The 13,803-nt window shown below is 47.6% G+C and overlaps 1 protein-coding gene across 1 annotated transcript in view; it reads left to right on the top strand.

Annotated features, from left to right (window-relative positions):
• Nucleotides 1–498: 498 nt before the first annotated feature.
• Nucleotides 499–13,803, top strand: part of lrch1 (leucine-rich repeats and calponin homology (CH) domain containing 1) — a gene marked incomplete at both ends in the record, with an annotated part of 61,874 nt that continues 48,569 nt past the window's right edge. The window contains one exon of the mRNA XM_084451895.1: nt 499–727. Coding sequence (XP_084308021.1) covers nt 499–727 — 229 coding nt within the window. The remainder of the gene's footprint in view (nt 728–13,803) is intronic.

The raw sequence follows: 13,803 nt of genomic DNA, 5'->3' as shown, positions 1-13,803 counted from the left end.
CATTATGTAGCCTACTAAATTGCTTATTATAGCGCCACCTATGGGCAAATCGTGGTGACTCGTTGTGCCCTAGTTACCTGCTATGGTCTGTAGTTTGGACCTAGGTGATTTATAACATTTTGGTCTAGGACAAGACTTATTCAAGCATTTCCAAGAAAAACCGTAACATAGAAGAACAATAGGGTTCCCTAATAAAACCAATGCATACAATAGGATGCCTTCCGGCTCCGGAATAGAATACCATGCTACGCTTACAGCGTAGGACCCCCAATAATGTATAGCAGTTTAGGTTGAGCACAGCCAGCAGGGGTCGCAAACTAATCAGTTACTATTCCGTTATGCCTTGTCCAGACCAGAGTTCAGTGTTTTACAGTATAGAGCGCAGTCGCAGTAGAGGCAAAGGCAGTCGAAGAGGACACCGTTGGAGTCAGTCCCGTACTTTGCACTTGGATATAATAATACAGACCTTTCAATTTGAGATTTTAAGCGGAAGCGAACATGACGACGTTGGCACCAGACCCTCGTCCCCATTCCCAGCTCGTTTCTGCCTCGATACAAAGTAACATCAGCGGAATGGGTTCGCTCAATAACCTGCCTCTTAACCGCGGCGTGGAGAGAGCTTTGGAAGAAGCAGCGAACTCCGGGAATTTGAACCTCAGCGCCAGAAAACTAAAAGAATTCCCCAGGACAGCGACCAACCATGATTTATCAGATACGGTGGATGCAGGTAAAGACATACACATGCATCATTATTAGGCTTTTGTCTGCCCAACATCCGACAGGGTTTGTTATGCATGGTTTGGTGTTAGCGACGTCGGAAGCAAGCTTTTTATAGATCATTTTAAAAGAGCCTATATGTGGTGATTGACTTGACAGTTACTTATTTTTTAATTCAACCTATTGCGCATGGTTTGTGGACAGTCTGCGCCTGAACTCGCCCTTGCACGTTCAGAGTGCTGCGGGACAGATGTTAGGAGTGTGCGTAGGCAATGAAATGTCGATTCAAAGCTCCAACAAGAGGTTACCACAAATGCCCCTAGGCGGTCTGTTCACAGTAAACGGAAGGGATGCTCTGGCTCTCACGCGGAATATCGTGGAAATACCCATATTTTCCGGAAAAGCCTTCCAATTTCGGTTTCGCACTTCTGATAGCCTATGGCCTTCTGCTTATAGCGTTAAAAGTTAATCAAAACGCGACCACCAGCAATTTACCGCCATGACCTGCGGAAATGTGGAAATAAATTGGTGTGGGATATAGTCCAGATTTGGCCATGCGTAAGATCACTTGGCTACCGCCTACAGCAATTAGAGCCCAGTGACCTGTCAGCATCGTCTGTGTTTGTTATTTTAGGGGCCTTTAGGCTTATTCTGAAGCAAAATAGCCTATATGAATCACGTCATAATGTGCTTGATTAGCCTAATTAAGTTTACATCATCGTAGCCTAATATAGGCTTACAATGAAATTATTTTTTTGTGTGCAAGAACTGTAGGCTACATTTAGTTGCGCCTTTTGTTGTCTCCTGTAACCTAATTTTCCGCTGGGGATTAATAAAGTATCTATCTATCTATCTATCTATCTATCTATCTATCTATCTGTCTGTCTGTCTGTCTGTCTGTCTGTCTGTCTGTCTGTCTGTCTGTCTGTCTATCTAGTGTCAATCTATCTAGTATCTATCTAGTGTCAATCTGTGTCATGACACCTCCTCCTGCCATGCGCATGCGCTCACAGTAGGCCCAAAGCAACAAAGTAGCCGATCACCGTTATTATGACGTCAGACACCATAAACATTCCCATAACATTTGTCAGGCAACCATTAGAGCTAGCCTACAACGTGTGACGCATGCACTGTTCGCGGAAAAATGCTCACTGTCCACTCTGTCCAACCCTAAGCTAACAGCTGTCCATTCACAAACGGTTCATCACAAATCTGTTCTCACGACCTCTGTGGGATAAACCCGCAGGCCCCTCATATAGGCTACTCTGTCATCATCGGGCAGCAAGACCAGGCGATGTTAACACAACCTACATGTAGGTTATTACACTACACTTATTATTTGAAGATACAAAAAAGACAAAAGAATATCCTATGATAACTGGTATGTTAATCACATAGGGCACCTAGGACTTATTAAATGTGATTCGATTAGGGTCATAGATCATGGACATACTGTGCCTATAGAAGTCACTACACCAGGACACTGCTTGTCCACACACACACACACACACACACACACACACACACACACACACACACACACACACACACACACACACACACACACATTCCTACTCAACTTTGGTTTAATTTGCTCATGATCAACCTCCAGTAACAACTATCCCTCAGGGAATGTGAATCATACAGGTTCCAACCTGCGTACAAACAGACACTGGGTGATATTGTATGCTATGATGGCCTTTAAAGTTGAACACCTGATGGGGGAATTCAAGGCTTTGTCACGTGGTATTCCTGAATCCTGGCAGTTGGAAAGTTTCAGTTAACCCTTTGAGTATGACCGCTTCACCAGCAAAATTGAAAAAAAATCTTTTAAAAAAAATATTTAAAAAAATCTAATATCTAAAATCTAATTTAATATAAAAAAAAAAAATCCAACATTCCAACACTTTCTGAAAGCTGAAAAACTGCACTTTCTAGTAATATAGAGAAAATCCAATTAATAGTTGGAATGTTGGCACTGAACTTTCAGGACTAAAAGGGTTGCCCCCAATGTCAGGAGACAGGCCACTGCAACGAATCTGCAACACGATGGACAGAGATCTGTTTGCACTGGTCAACAGCAACGCTGTCTACATCAGGTTTGGGCGACATGCAGAATAGACTGTCTAGAAGGGGTCAGAATAGGCCCTCTGCCCCTATTTCCATTGCAGTGAGTTCTACTGTGACTAAGATTGATCTCTGCTCCCTGGCTGACACAGAGGGGGGGGGGGGGGGGGTCACAGGATCACAGGATCACTATTCCTAGAGGTGACAATTACCCTACAACTGTGTGTGTCCACTCACTGCCGGCGTTGCTCACAGCAGTTAGCCTACTTAGCACATAGCAGAGCTTCCATTCCATTCTGACTGGGCCACACAAAGCTCTGACTCTGGACCTATTGAAACATGCGAACCTTGCCCCACCAGTGCCCAGACGGGTTTGTTGAGTAGCCAGCCACGTTCAGGTGTGATATCTGTGGGCATTGGGCCATGCAGGTGGTGCAGCACTACAGAGCGATGCAAGGCGATGTTCATCTTCATGTTTAGTGGTTGACTAAGAATATAATTAAAATATAATTAAATATAATTAAACAATTATAAAACGATCTACAGCATAGACAGTTTTATGAGTGGTTTACTTAAAAAAAAGAAAGAAAAAGGTTTTATGAGTGGTTTACTTTTGTCAAATGAGTGAGTGAGTGTATGTGTGTGTGTGTGTGAGTGTGTGTTTGTGTGCGTGAGTGTGTGTGTGTGTGTGTGCATGTGCTTGGGTGTGTATGTTTTACACAGATGGAAATCTATCTGCCTGCTTTAATCAAGTGTTTGGCCTTACAGTTTTTTCAGTCTAATCTAATTAGAATGAAAAAGTAATTTGATTAGAAAGTGAAGTAAATGTTTGCTATGTTTCCTTAGTCCAGTCTACTTTTAGCAACCTCGAACATGAACAGCCCAGACTAAGAGGACCTTTTTTGGGGTCTCTTTATAAATTGCCTGTTTGATTGTGATAAGGACTCACAGAGGTCTGAGGAAACGAGAACAAAACAGTCTCTATGTCTTCCTCCGGCTCGTTTCCACAACGTTAGGGTGACGTTATCGTTTGGTCATATTCCCCAGGTTATTTATATATTACGTATATTAGGTTTATCTTGGTATATTATGAGTTTTATAGTGGTTTGCAGTTCTGTGGAAGAGGGCAGGAAACTGCTCAGTCCACCTCCCACTCCATTCCAAACAGTGGACAAGGGCATTTCTGGCTTTGTTTCAAGACGTCCACTCACATACTGTAGCTGCATCCAGCCAGCACTTTGTGGGAGTGTGGGTCAGCATATTTGTGCGCACGCGCGTGAGCGAGCGAGACCGAGCCTGTGTGTGTGTGATTGTGAGTGAGTGTGTGTGATTACTTCAGATTGCATGTGTGTGTGTGTTCGGTTATGTATGTCTCTGGGAACGGGGAGGGTATTGTTTTGTCGTTTGTTTGATCGATGGTTGTCATCTCTAACATAGACATGGTCCCTTCTACTCATTCATGCTTTGAACCGTGGGGTGCCAGTCTGACAGTTAGGGGCCGTGTCGGTGATGTTAGGTGTGTGTGTGTGTGTGTGTGTGTGTGTCTGCTTGATGTGATGTTATGGATCTGGTCTAGACTGGTTCGTTGGTTTCTACAGAGCCACCTCCCTGTGTTCTGTCCCACACTTCCTGCTGCTCTTGGGCTGGGAGCCAGGGTTTGATCTCTTTACCTTGAACACACACACACACACACACTCACACAGCCCTCTCCTACAGGAAGCTGTGGATTGTCAGGAATGCAGCGTGGGCCAGGGTGTTAGGGTGTTGGAGGGGAGGGTCTGTCCGGTCCTTGTCCAGACCACACCTGAGAGAACGACAGCTGAATGATAAACACACACACACACACACACACACACACACACACACAAACATACTCTCTCTCTCTCTATCTCTTCCTCTGGGTCTGTGTCTGCTCCATGCCCAGTTCTCTGTATCTTCTGTCTCTACTGAGTCTAATGCAGCGTGAGTCATAGCCCCAGGCTGCTATTATACACAATAAGTGATTTTATTGCAGCAGTTCACAGTAATAGTATATCAGCCCACCACTCTGCACCTCTCTCTCTCTCTCTCTCTCTCTCTCTCTCTCTCTCTCTCATCATAACACCCCCCTATATCTCTCGCTCCCCCCGTCTCAAACACCCCGAGAGGCCCCGGCGACGGTAACCGTGGCGATGAGATAAACACAGCGGCGGCGGCGCCGTGGCTGACGAGCCGTCCCCATTGGAGGAGAGTGACCTAATGCATCGTTAAAGGCCCAGCTAAGAACGAGGTGGTAACCGCAGCAGACCGCAGAGAGAGGTGGAATGAGCACTAACACACGGGTGCACCTTCGGTTGTCGGCAGAGTGTGTGTGTGTGTGTGTGTGTGTGTGTGTGTCAGCAGAATGCGCTTATTAATTTTTAATCAGTATAGATTTAGCATGTTTTTGTAAACATGCCTGCTTCTGAGGTGGGTTTTTATTTGGTGGGGGCGCACACACACACACACACACACACACACACACACACACACACACACACACACACACACACACACATTGCAGACGTTCTGCCGTGACCCAGTGCGCTGCAGACAATCAGCAGGGATTAGGAGGGGGGAATTATGTCGAGTGAACTATGGTTGGGATTAGGAGGGGGTGGTCGTGATCCCCCGCCCCCTGTTCTCTCTGCTGTTATCAGACAGACACCTTGAGCCCCCCTCCCACACACACACACACACACACACAGACTTTCAGTGTGTGTGTCTGTCTGTGTGTGGGGGGCGGGTATTGATTTTAATCTTAGCAGAATTTCAACATCAAGTGGACAGCACAAAACAAATCATGTCTGACTTCTGGGGTCGTTGTCTTCGTGTGTGTTCTCTGCGTGTGTTCTGCGTGGGAGACAAAAGATGAGAGAGATAGAGGCAGAAAAAGAGAGAGAGAGAGCAGGGGGTTGCGTTAACTCAATTAGAGGGTTCAGGGTTAATTGCTTCAGGCAGTGCAGTCTAGCTGGCCCCCTGCAGTGCGTCACACACACAAACACACACACACACACACACAGCGCATGACACACACACACAAACATACTCTTATGAAGACGACACACAATCTCATACACGCGCACAGCCATGCGCAGTCGTCTCACACACACACACACACACACACACACTGTCCCACCATGTTCCAGCTCTCCCTGCTGTGTGTCCAGTGACCTCTCCTCCCGACATGTCTGTCCCCTCCGGCCTGTCCCCCCGCTGGCCGTGCTGTGGGGTGGAGGACACAAGCATGTCACCTCCGCTGTCACCACCCCTCGGCAGGGTGACACAAACGGTCCGCACTTGTGTAGCGCTTTCATCCAAAGCTCTTTACAATGAAGGCCTCTCATTCGCCCATTCACACACACATTCACACATCAGTGGTGGCAGCTGCCATGCAAGGCGCTAGCCTGCTCATTGGGAGCAGGGGACAGGGTGGGAATGTGGGACAGGGTGACTTATACCCCTCCCACTCAGTGGGTGGGCACATGCCAGGTCTGAGTGTGTGTGTGTGTGTGTGGGGGGAGGGGGGGTATTGTTTGTCAAGGGGGTGGGGTGACAGTGTGATACTGGGAGAAGGTTATTAGGGCAGGGTGTGGCGGGGGGGGGGTTCTATTTGATTTGTGGGGCAGGATTAATCTGGCAGTTCATGCACCCTCATCACTTCTGTCAGTTCATGCACCCTCATCACTTCTGTCGGTTCATACACCCTCATCACTTCTGTCAGTTCATACCCTCATCACTTCTGTCAGTTCATACACCCTCATCACTTCTGTCAGTTCATACACCCTCATCATTTCTGTCAGTTCATACACCCTCATCACTTCTGTCACACCTCATCACTGTGTACAAGCGTCCTTGCGATGGCTTTCTTTCCTTATACTCTCGAAACGTCGTAATAACGTTGTTTGGACACGGCAAAAGCAGAGCGATGTTGTTTTTACGTTGTGCAGCCGGCATATTACGCCGTGGATATCAGTCAGAGGTCAGCGGCTTACCCCGGCTGGAGGTCAGGCATCTGAATGGCTTTGCCCCAGTGAATACAAACGTATTGCGGATTACAGCAAAGCCAACAAGTGAATGCAAAGCTTCCATCTGTCTAACCCCGGATAACAGCCCTAAGCCGGTGAGTACGAACCAGGCTGTAACGTTGTGGCAACGGCCTGGGAACGGCCTGGGAACGGCTCGCTCGTGGGTCGGAGGAGCTGTAATCTCAGGCAGGCTTGGGAAATACTGGCGGAGGAATAGAGAGAGTGAAAGGGTAGGAGGTGCTAGCGATTGAGAAAGAGAGAGAGGGGGAGGAAAGAAGGAGATGGAGGAGACGTTGATAGGCGGACCGAGGGAAGGAAACGGGCAGGGTGGCGAGAGAACGCGTGAGCGTGATGGATGGACGACAGGAGGGGGAGGGAGAGAGAGGGGGACGGAGAGGGAGAGGGGGAGGGAGAGAGAGGGAGAGTTTAATGGATGTGTAGATGGAGAGAGAGCGAGAAAAGAGAGATAGATGAAGAGTAATAGACAGAGAGAGAAAATAGAGGAAGAGTTTAATGGATGTGTGGATAGAGAGAGGAAAGAGAGAGAGAGAGATAGATAGAGAGAGAGGTGAAGGGGGCGGGGCTTGTCTAGTGGATACAACTGTCTCTGTTTGTGCTTCACGCTTCACATGACAGATTCAAAGCGCCGGCACATGGAGGCACAAGGGTGGTGATAAGAGAACAGATAGGGGCTTTTAGGGGCAATAAAAAAAAAACACACACACACACACCTAGTTCAGTGTTAGTTGGAAGGGCACTCAGACAGGGCACTGGAGAAGTTACACAATTGTAGGGCGTTCTCCCTCTCTCTCAACCTTACCCCTCCCCCCCCCCACACACACACACACCCACACTCAAACAAACATAACACCTCACTCACCTAGCAACAGGGGGATTTCTGTGTGTAATGTGATGTCATGCACACTTCTTTCTCTCTCTCTCTCTCTCTCTCACACGCACACGCACGCACGCACACACACACACACACGTATCAGGTGTTACCAGAAAGTCCCTTCTGGATACGGTTGTTCGCCTCAGAATAGGATCACATGTCTTCTGCATGTCTTCCAAGTCAAAGATCAGCCCGTTGAACACTGACTAGAGTGGCGTAGTGAGGGGGTGACGATGCGATGGCGTGCTGAAGCACGGGCGCCGAGGCTCACGTGAGCTCAAGTGAACGAGCTTAGGGGACAGCAGGGGTGTAGAAAGACGACAGACCGCGGCGATGTGTGTAAGGGTCAGTCAGGGAACGCTCACTACAGGTATGATTCAAAGTATGATCTTTATTTCATGTAAACGTACAGTACAGTGTACAATTACAGTGAAACATCGCTGCCGGTTCGGTGATGTGCTCAATTACAGATAAGTGTATAATGCACAATTTACAAATGGCACAGTCAAATTACATATCTATACAATTTAAAGATAAGGTATGGAATTGAATGAATTATGTACATGCTATAAGTATGGATATAAATAGCCGGGGGGTATGGGTGTGTATGTACATGCTATAGCTATGAATAAATAATCCGGGAGTTGAGATACTGTCATCTGCATTTATGGCGATGCTGTACTGTACACTGTGCACTAGATATTTTGGCACTGGGTACACTGGGTGAAGGGGACGTTCTACAGTAAGAGTGTGGAGGGGACGTATTGGAACGAGGCCGTAGAGGCTGGGACAGGATGCACGGGGGTGGGCGGGGCACTGGGGCAGCGTCCTCGCGCTTTCCCCCGGGCAGGAAATGGCCTTTGCCGCTGCCCCTCCACACAATGAGGAGGGGAGAGGCCGCTTCCTGTCTCTGTGCGACCGCGGTCCAACCTGCCCCTCTCCCAGCCCTCACATCTAGAGCACACGTCACTCTGCTGCTCCGTGATACAGTAAACATTCATGTACGCAGACTAGACTTAGACTGTACGGGTCAGGTCAGTACTGACTAGCAGAGACCAGGGGCCTCATTTATCATCGTAGTTTACACACAAAATGGGGGGGGAAATTGTGTAAAAAAGTGTGTAAAAATGTACACACAGTTTTACACCATTTTGGGGATTTAGCAAAGGAAAAGTGTGTAAAGTACACACAACAAAAAGTGTGTAAATTACACGTCCTTCAGACATGGTGTACCGTGTTTTACACGTTTTTTGAGGACAGGGGGAGTTGGCGACTTGGTACAACAAGTTAGTAAATCTGAAAACGGTGTAAATGTGTGCGGATTCCTTTTGTGTGTATCCATTTTGTTTGTATCCACTTTTTTAGTAACCGCTTTTTGATAAATGAGGCCCCTGAACAGACCAATATAGACCAGTACACCAGTCAGTCTGTGAAAGACAAGAGAGATGATGGACAGAAAGATAGATGGAAGTAGATATAGGGGCCAATATTGAAGCCTGCGTGAGTGTGTGTGTGTGTGTGTGTGTGTGTGTGTGTGTGTGTGTGTGTGTGTGTGTGTGTGTGAGAGTGTGTGTGTGTGTGTGTGTGTGTGTGTGTGTGTGTGTGTGTGTGTGTGTGTCTGAGGCCTGTCTAATAGGTGGGTTTCCCTACTGCTGTGAAGCTGTCTTAAATCTACAGGTACCGGTGGACTCAGCTGTGCTCCACATGTGGTGACCTCATCACTACTCGCCAGCCAGTGGCAGTATATTACAGAGGGGCACCATATGTCACAACACCTAATGATTTACAGGGTTATTTCAGTGAGCAGCTTTGGGATTTGGTTTAATAAAATCACACACACACACACACACACACAGACACACGCACACACACTTGCGCACAATGGGAGGCTCCCTTCACCACATTCTTCAGATCTCTCACCTGCTGTTGTTCATATCCTGGAATGTCACTCTTGACCTTCACATCTGCACCCAACCTGATGCACAGAGCTCAGCCTCTTCCTCCTGGCACACACACACACACACACATACACACGCACATGCACGCACACACACACGCACGCCCACACACACACACACACATACACACGCACACACGCACACACACACACATACTCTCTCTCACGCACACACACATACACACGCACACACACATACTCTCTCTCACACACACACACACACTCACACACACACACACACTCTCTCTCACACACAAACACATTCACGTTCATCAAACACAGTTTCCACCCTTTGTTGCTTGGGTGGTGCAATAAGAATTACAGGCCAACAAAAACACAATGTCATAAACACAACCGTACCTGAACGTTTCTCCTCCAGGCCGGGTTCCAGTGAGGCTGCCCCAGATCTGGCAACCCAGATACACCCCCCTTCTGGCCTCCATCAGCTGAGCGTCTGAACGGCCTGTACGCTCGGGGACCTGGCCTTCGTGGTTCTGCGTGATGAGGAAGGATATTATTCCTGGGCTCTGCCCTAGTTTACAGGATACTCAGTCATAAACCGGCATGTTCTTGGAAGCCCCAAGACTTTCTCAAGGGCCAAACAAACATGTGCTAAATGTAGGTAACCCTCCCTGTGTGACTAACATTGAATAGACGGATGGATTTGGATTAGGGATTCACCGATACTGTATGAACATTTCGGCCGATACCGATAACAGATATTAACATTGCTGTTATGGCCTCTAACCGTTTTTACCAATGTCGATATGTTCTGTATAATAATAATAGTTTCTATGATGATCAAATACGAAAGTAAACACTGTCTCTATTTCCAAAACATTTGGAAAAGCCGATAAATCAGATTTACCACATTGCTTATTCTCAAAAACAACACAACAGCAGCTAGACAGAAATCATTACCGGTTGTTCACATTTGCCCTGTTTTGACGATGTTTTTCCGATACCGATACATAAAAAAAAGAGCCATTAGCCAATACCGATATGATTGCCGATATATTGTGTATCCCTAATTTGGATGCTGTGCACTGTATGGAAATGCTGTCTTAACATTCCGGAATCCTCAGCGCACAGCCTGCCTGAGGGTTCCGGAAAGTTGAGCCTCCAGCCTGCCTTGTCAACGTTCTAAATTTGAATCCATTAATAACCAACAAAGGAAAAGCCCCACAAATTTGTTTCTGTTGGAGGTAGAGCCACACAATTTGCATCCACCCTGTAGCATGAGGGCTAGCGCTTCTAAGCAACGCATGGTTCACGGTTCATGTGAGTTCAACGCTGCAAGCCTACAGTCAGGGGCACCGTAATGGGGGGTCAGGACGATTCCAAGGGCCCTGCGCTGACAGGGGCCCTCAAAAATTATTTTTATAGGCATACAATACACAGTATGCACAAGAGGGTGTGTGTGGGTGTTCTGCCCACAGCTCTTGCACTGTTACGTAACACAGCCAGCGCTCACAGTGGAGCGATTTACAGACGGGGCGGGGAGGGCAGAGAGAGAGAAGGGGGAGGAGGGATGAAGGGATGAAAGAGAGCGAGTTCTCAGTCTAACATGCTATTTCCCCCATTCCCTCACCAATCACTCCTTCCTCTCATAGAACAGAGGAGGGAATAAACGGAGCTGAACTGTGAATGAGGCACATTTAGTGCAGCTGGATGAGGGAACGGTGCCACGACAAACACTCAGAACCGGATTCACAACCCCAGCTCTACACTGCAGGGCCCCGCTCCAACACTAGTTAAACGCACTCTACCTACACTTACAATTTACAATTTGGCCATTAAGCGGCCGCTTTTATCCTAAACGACTTAGAATGTTATGCTAGGGTTGGGGTTAAGCACCCAACCGTATAACGGACCTACAACGTTACCTAAACACTGTTGTAAACAGACTCACTATAAAGTATGAATGCTGATGGGATGCAGAATGGTTTCTCTCACCTGTGCACGTATGTTTGATGTTCTAAAACCGTTTAGGGGGGGCTGATATACAGTATCGATGTGTTTGTGTCGCCCTCCTACTTTGGAGTGCGGACCTCCCCTTTCTCTGTGGTAGAAACGGAATGTTCCGGTAGATCTGTGGCCACCGGCACCCAGGAAGGCGAGGCAGAGCGAAATGGAGTATATTGAGGAGTGTGTGTGTGTATTGTGCGTGTGTGCGTGTGTGTGTGTGCGTGTGTGTGTGTGTGTGTGTGTGTGTGTGTGTGTGTAGAACAGACACAGCAGATGGATGGTGACTGACAATTAGGTCACTTAGAATTCCTGTGGCAAAACGAGTCATTCCTCAAGGCGTCCACGGATTACAGATATACACTCCCACACACAGCTCCACAGTAACCCCCCCCCGTACACACACACACACACACACACACACACACACACACACACACACACACAAGAAACTGTAATCAAAGCATATGCTGTACAGTACACACTGTCATACAAACATCCATACCATACATGTAGTATCTTCCTATCCTTCATAGCATGGGTCTCCACCTGCACACACACATAATAATGAGTGGCTCTTAATGCTAACAGAAGCATTCCCGCCCACACATATCAACTACAAAACTCTCCTTTTTTTCCTCCCTCTCTCTCTCTCTCTCTTTCTCTCTCTCTCTCTCTCTCTCTGTCTGTCTTTGCGCATGGAGGACAGTATGAAGAAATAACGCGCTCAAAATGCTATGTATTTTTACATCAGATACACAGCTAACATCTGGCCTTCATGCAGAATCGCACACAAGCAAGCACACTTCAACAGTATCATACCCGATCATATGTAAACAGAAGAGAGACCACTTCAAACTACACACACCACCGCTGCGTCTCATGCTGGTCGCACCAACCATGGTACTGTAATCATCGGATCATCCATCGTATACAGTAGTAGCGTACTATTTTGGTACAGCTCCTCCCTTGCTACCTTTGAAGTGTGCTACACAGTCAACTTGTAGGGAGGTAATGGCCTGCAAGCACACACACACACACGCACGCATACACCAACACACACACGCACATGCACACGCAAACACAGGCAGACCAAGGCCCTGTTCAGTACAGCTCAGTGAACCACATCCTGTCTTTCGGCCGAATGAGGCTCATATTCTGCTGTATTGTCCTTCTCTTTCTGCTGCGCTGTCACTAAAAAACCGCCCCGGTGTGAAATGTTATGCGGTCGGCTGCTTTTAGCCACTGGACCGCGCTAGCGTTCGTTCAGGGACACGGGCAGCCCTGTAATCCCTCGCGCGCTCACATAATATTCTCTCTTTCTTTTCCTCTTGGCCTGGTTCTGTAATTTCCGTCATTCTGTTACGCTCCGACGAGGAACCAAACCAATAAATCCAGGAACTAATCCCCCTGTTGCTGGGCGGTTGGGGAGGTTGGGGAGTTTGACACCAGTGTGTATCTCAGGATAAGCCTATAGGCTGTTTGATTGCCGGATGGTCGGTTGGTTGGTTGGTTGGTTGGTAGACTGGCTTCAACGTGCTGAGGACAGGGTAACCCGTGGGCCTGCGTTGGTGACTGATGGAGAATGTTTCAGGGGGGTTGGACACGGGGTATTTCTAATACTAATACTTCACCAATCACCAGTGTGCACCTCACAGACAAAGAGGATAAGCCTGCGGGTTTATTGCCATGGAGAGTAGGTGGTTGGTTGGTTGTTTGGGAGTCTGACTTGCGTTACTGAGGAAAGGGCTCGGCCTGCATCGGTCACTGATAGGGATAAGTAGCTCGATGGCTGGATCTTTGTTTTCCTATCTTTGTCGCAGAAATGTTTCTGGACGATTGTAAGTGCACTAGCCTCAATGACCAAATATAGACAGTTATGCTGTCTAGGCCTCATTTCCAGTCTCTCTACAATGTCAGTCCTTCTCAGTCTCCATGGTTTTACTGCTCGTCTCTTAGAATATGAGGCGCAGGGCATGCTGGGAGTCCTGTGGCTGGCGAGGGGTGTTAGTGGATGCATTGTTACAAGAATGAAACGGTTCCCAAAGACCGGCAGTGTTCAGAGTTTAGAACTGTGTTCGGCTGCTCCGATTCTCATTCTCAGGATAGGCTTTTTATATCACCACCACGTGTGTGTGGTTGTGTGTGTGTGTGTGTGT

Source organism: Borostomias antarcticus, assembly GCF_949987555.1.
Source record: "Borostomias antarcticus genome assembly, chromosome: 17".
Lineage (NCBI taxonomy): Eukaryota > Metazoa > Chordata > Actinopteri > Stomiiformes > Stomiidae > Borostomias > Borostomias antarcticus.
The sequence above is the reverse complement of the archived record's forward strand: the minus strand, read 5'-3'. Positions and strand labels throughout refer to the sequence as shown.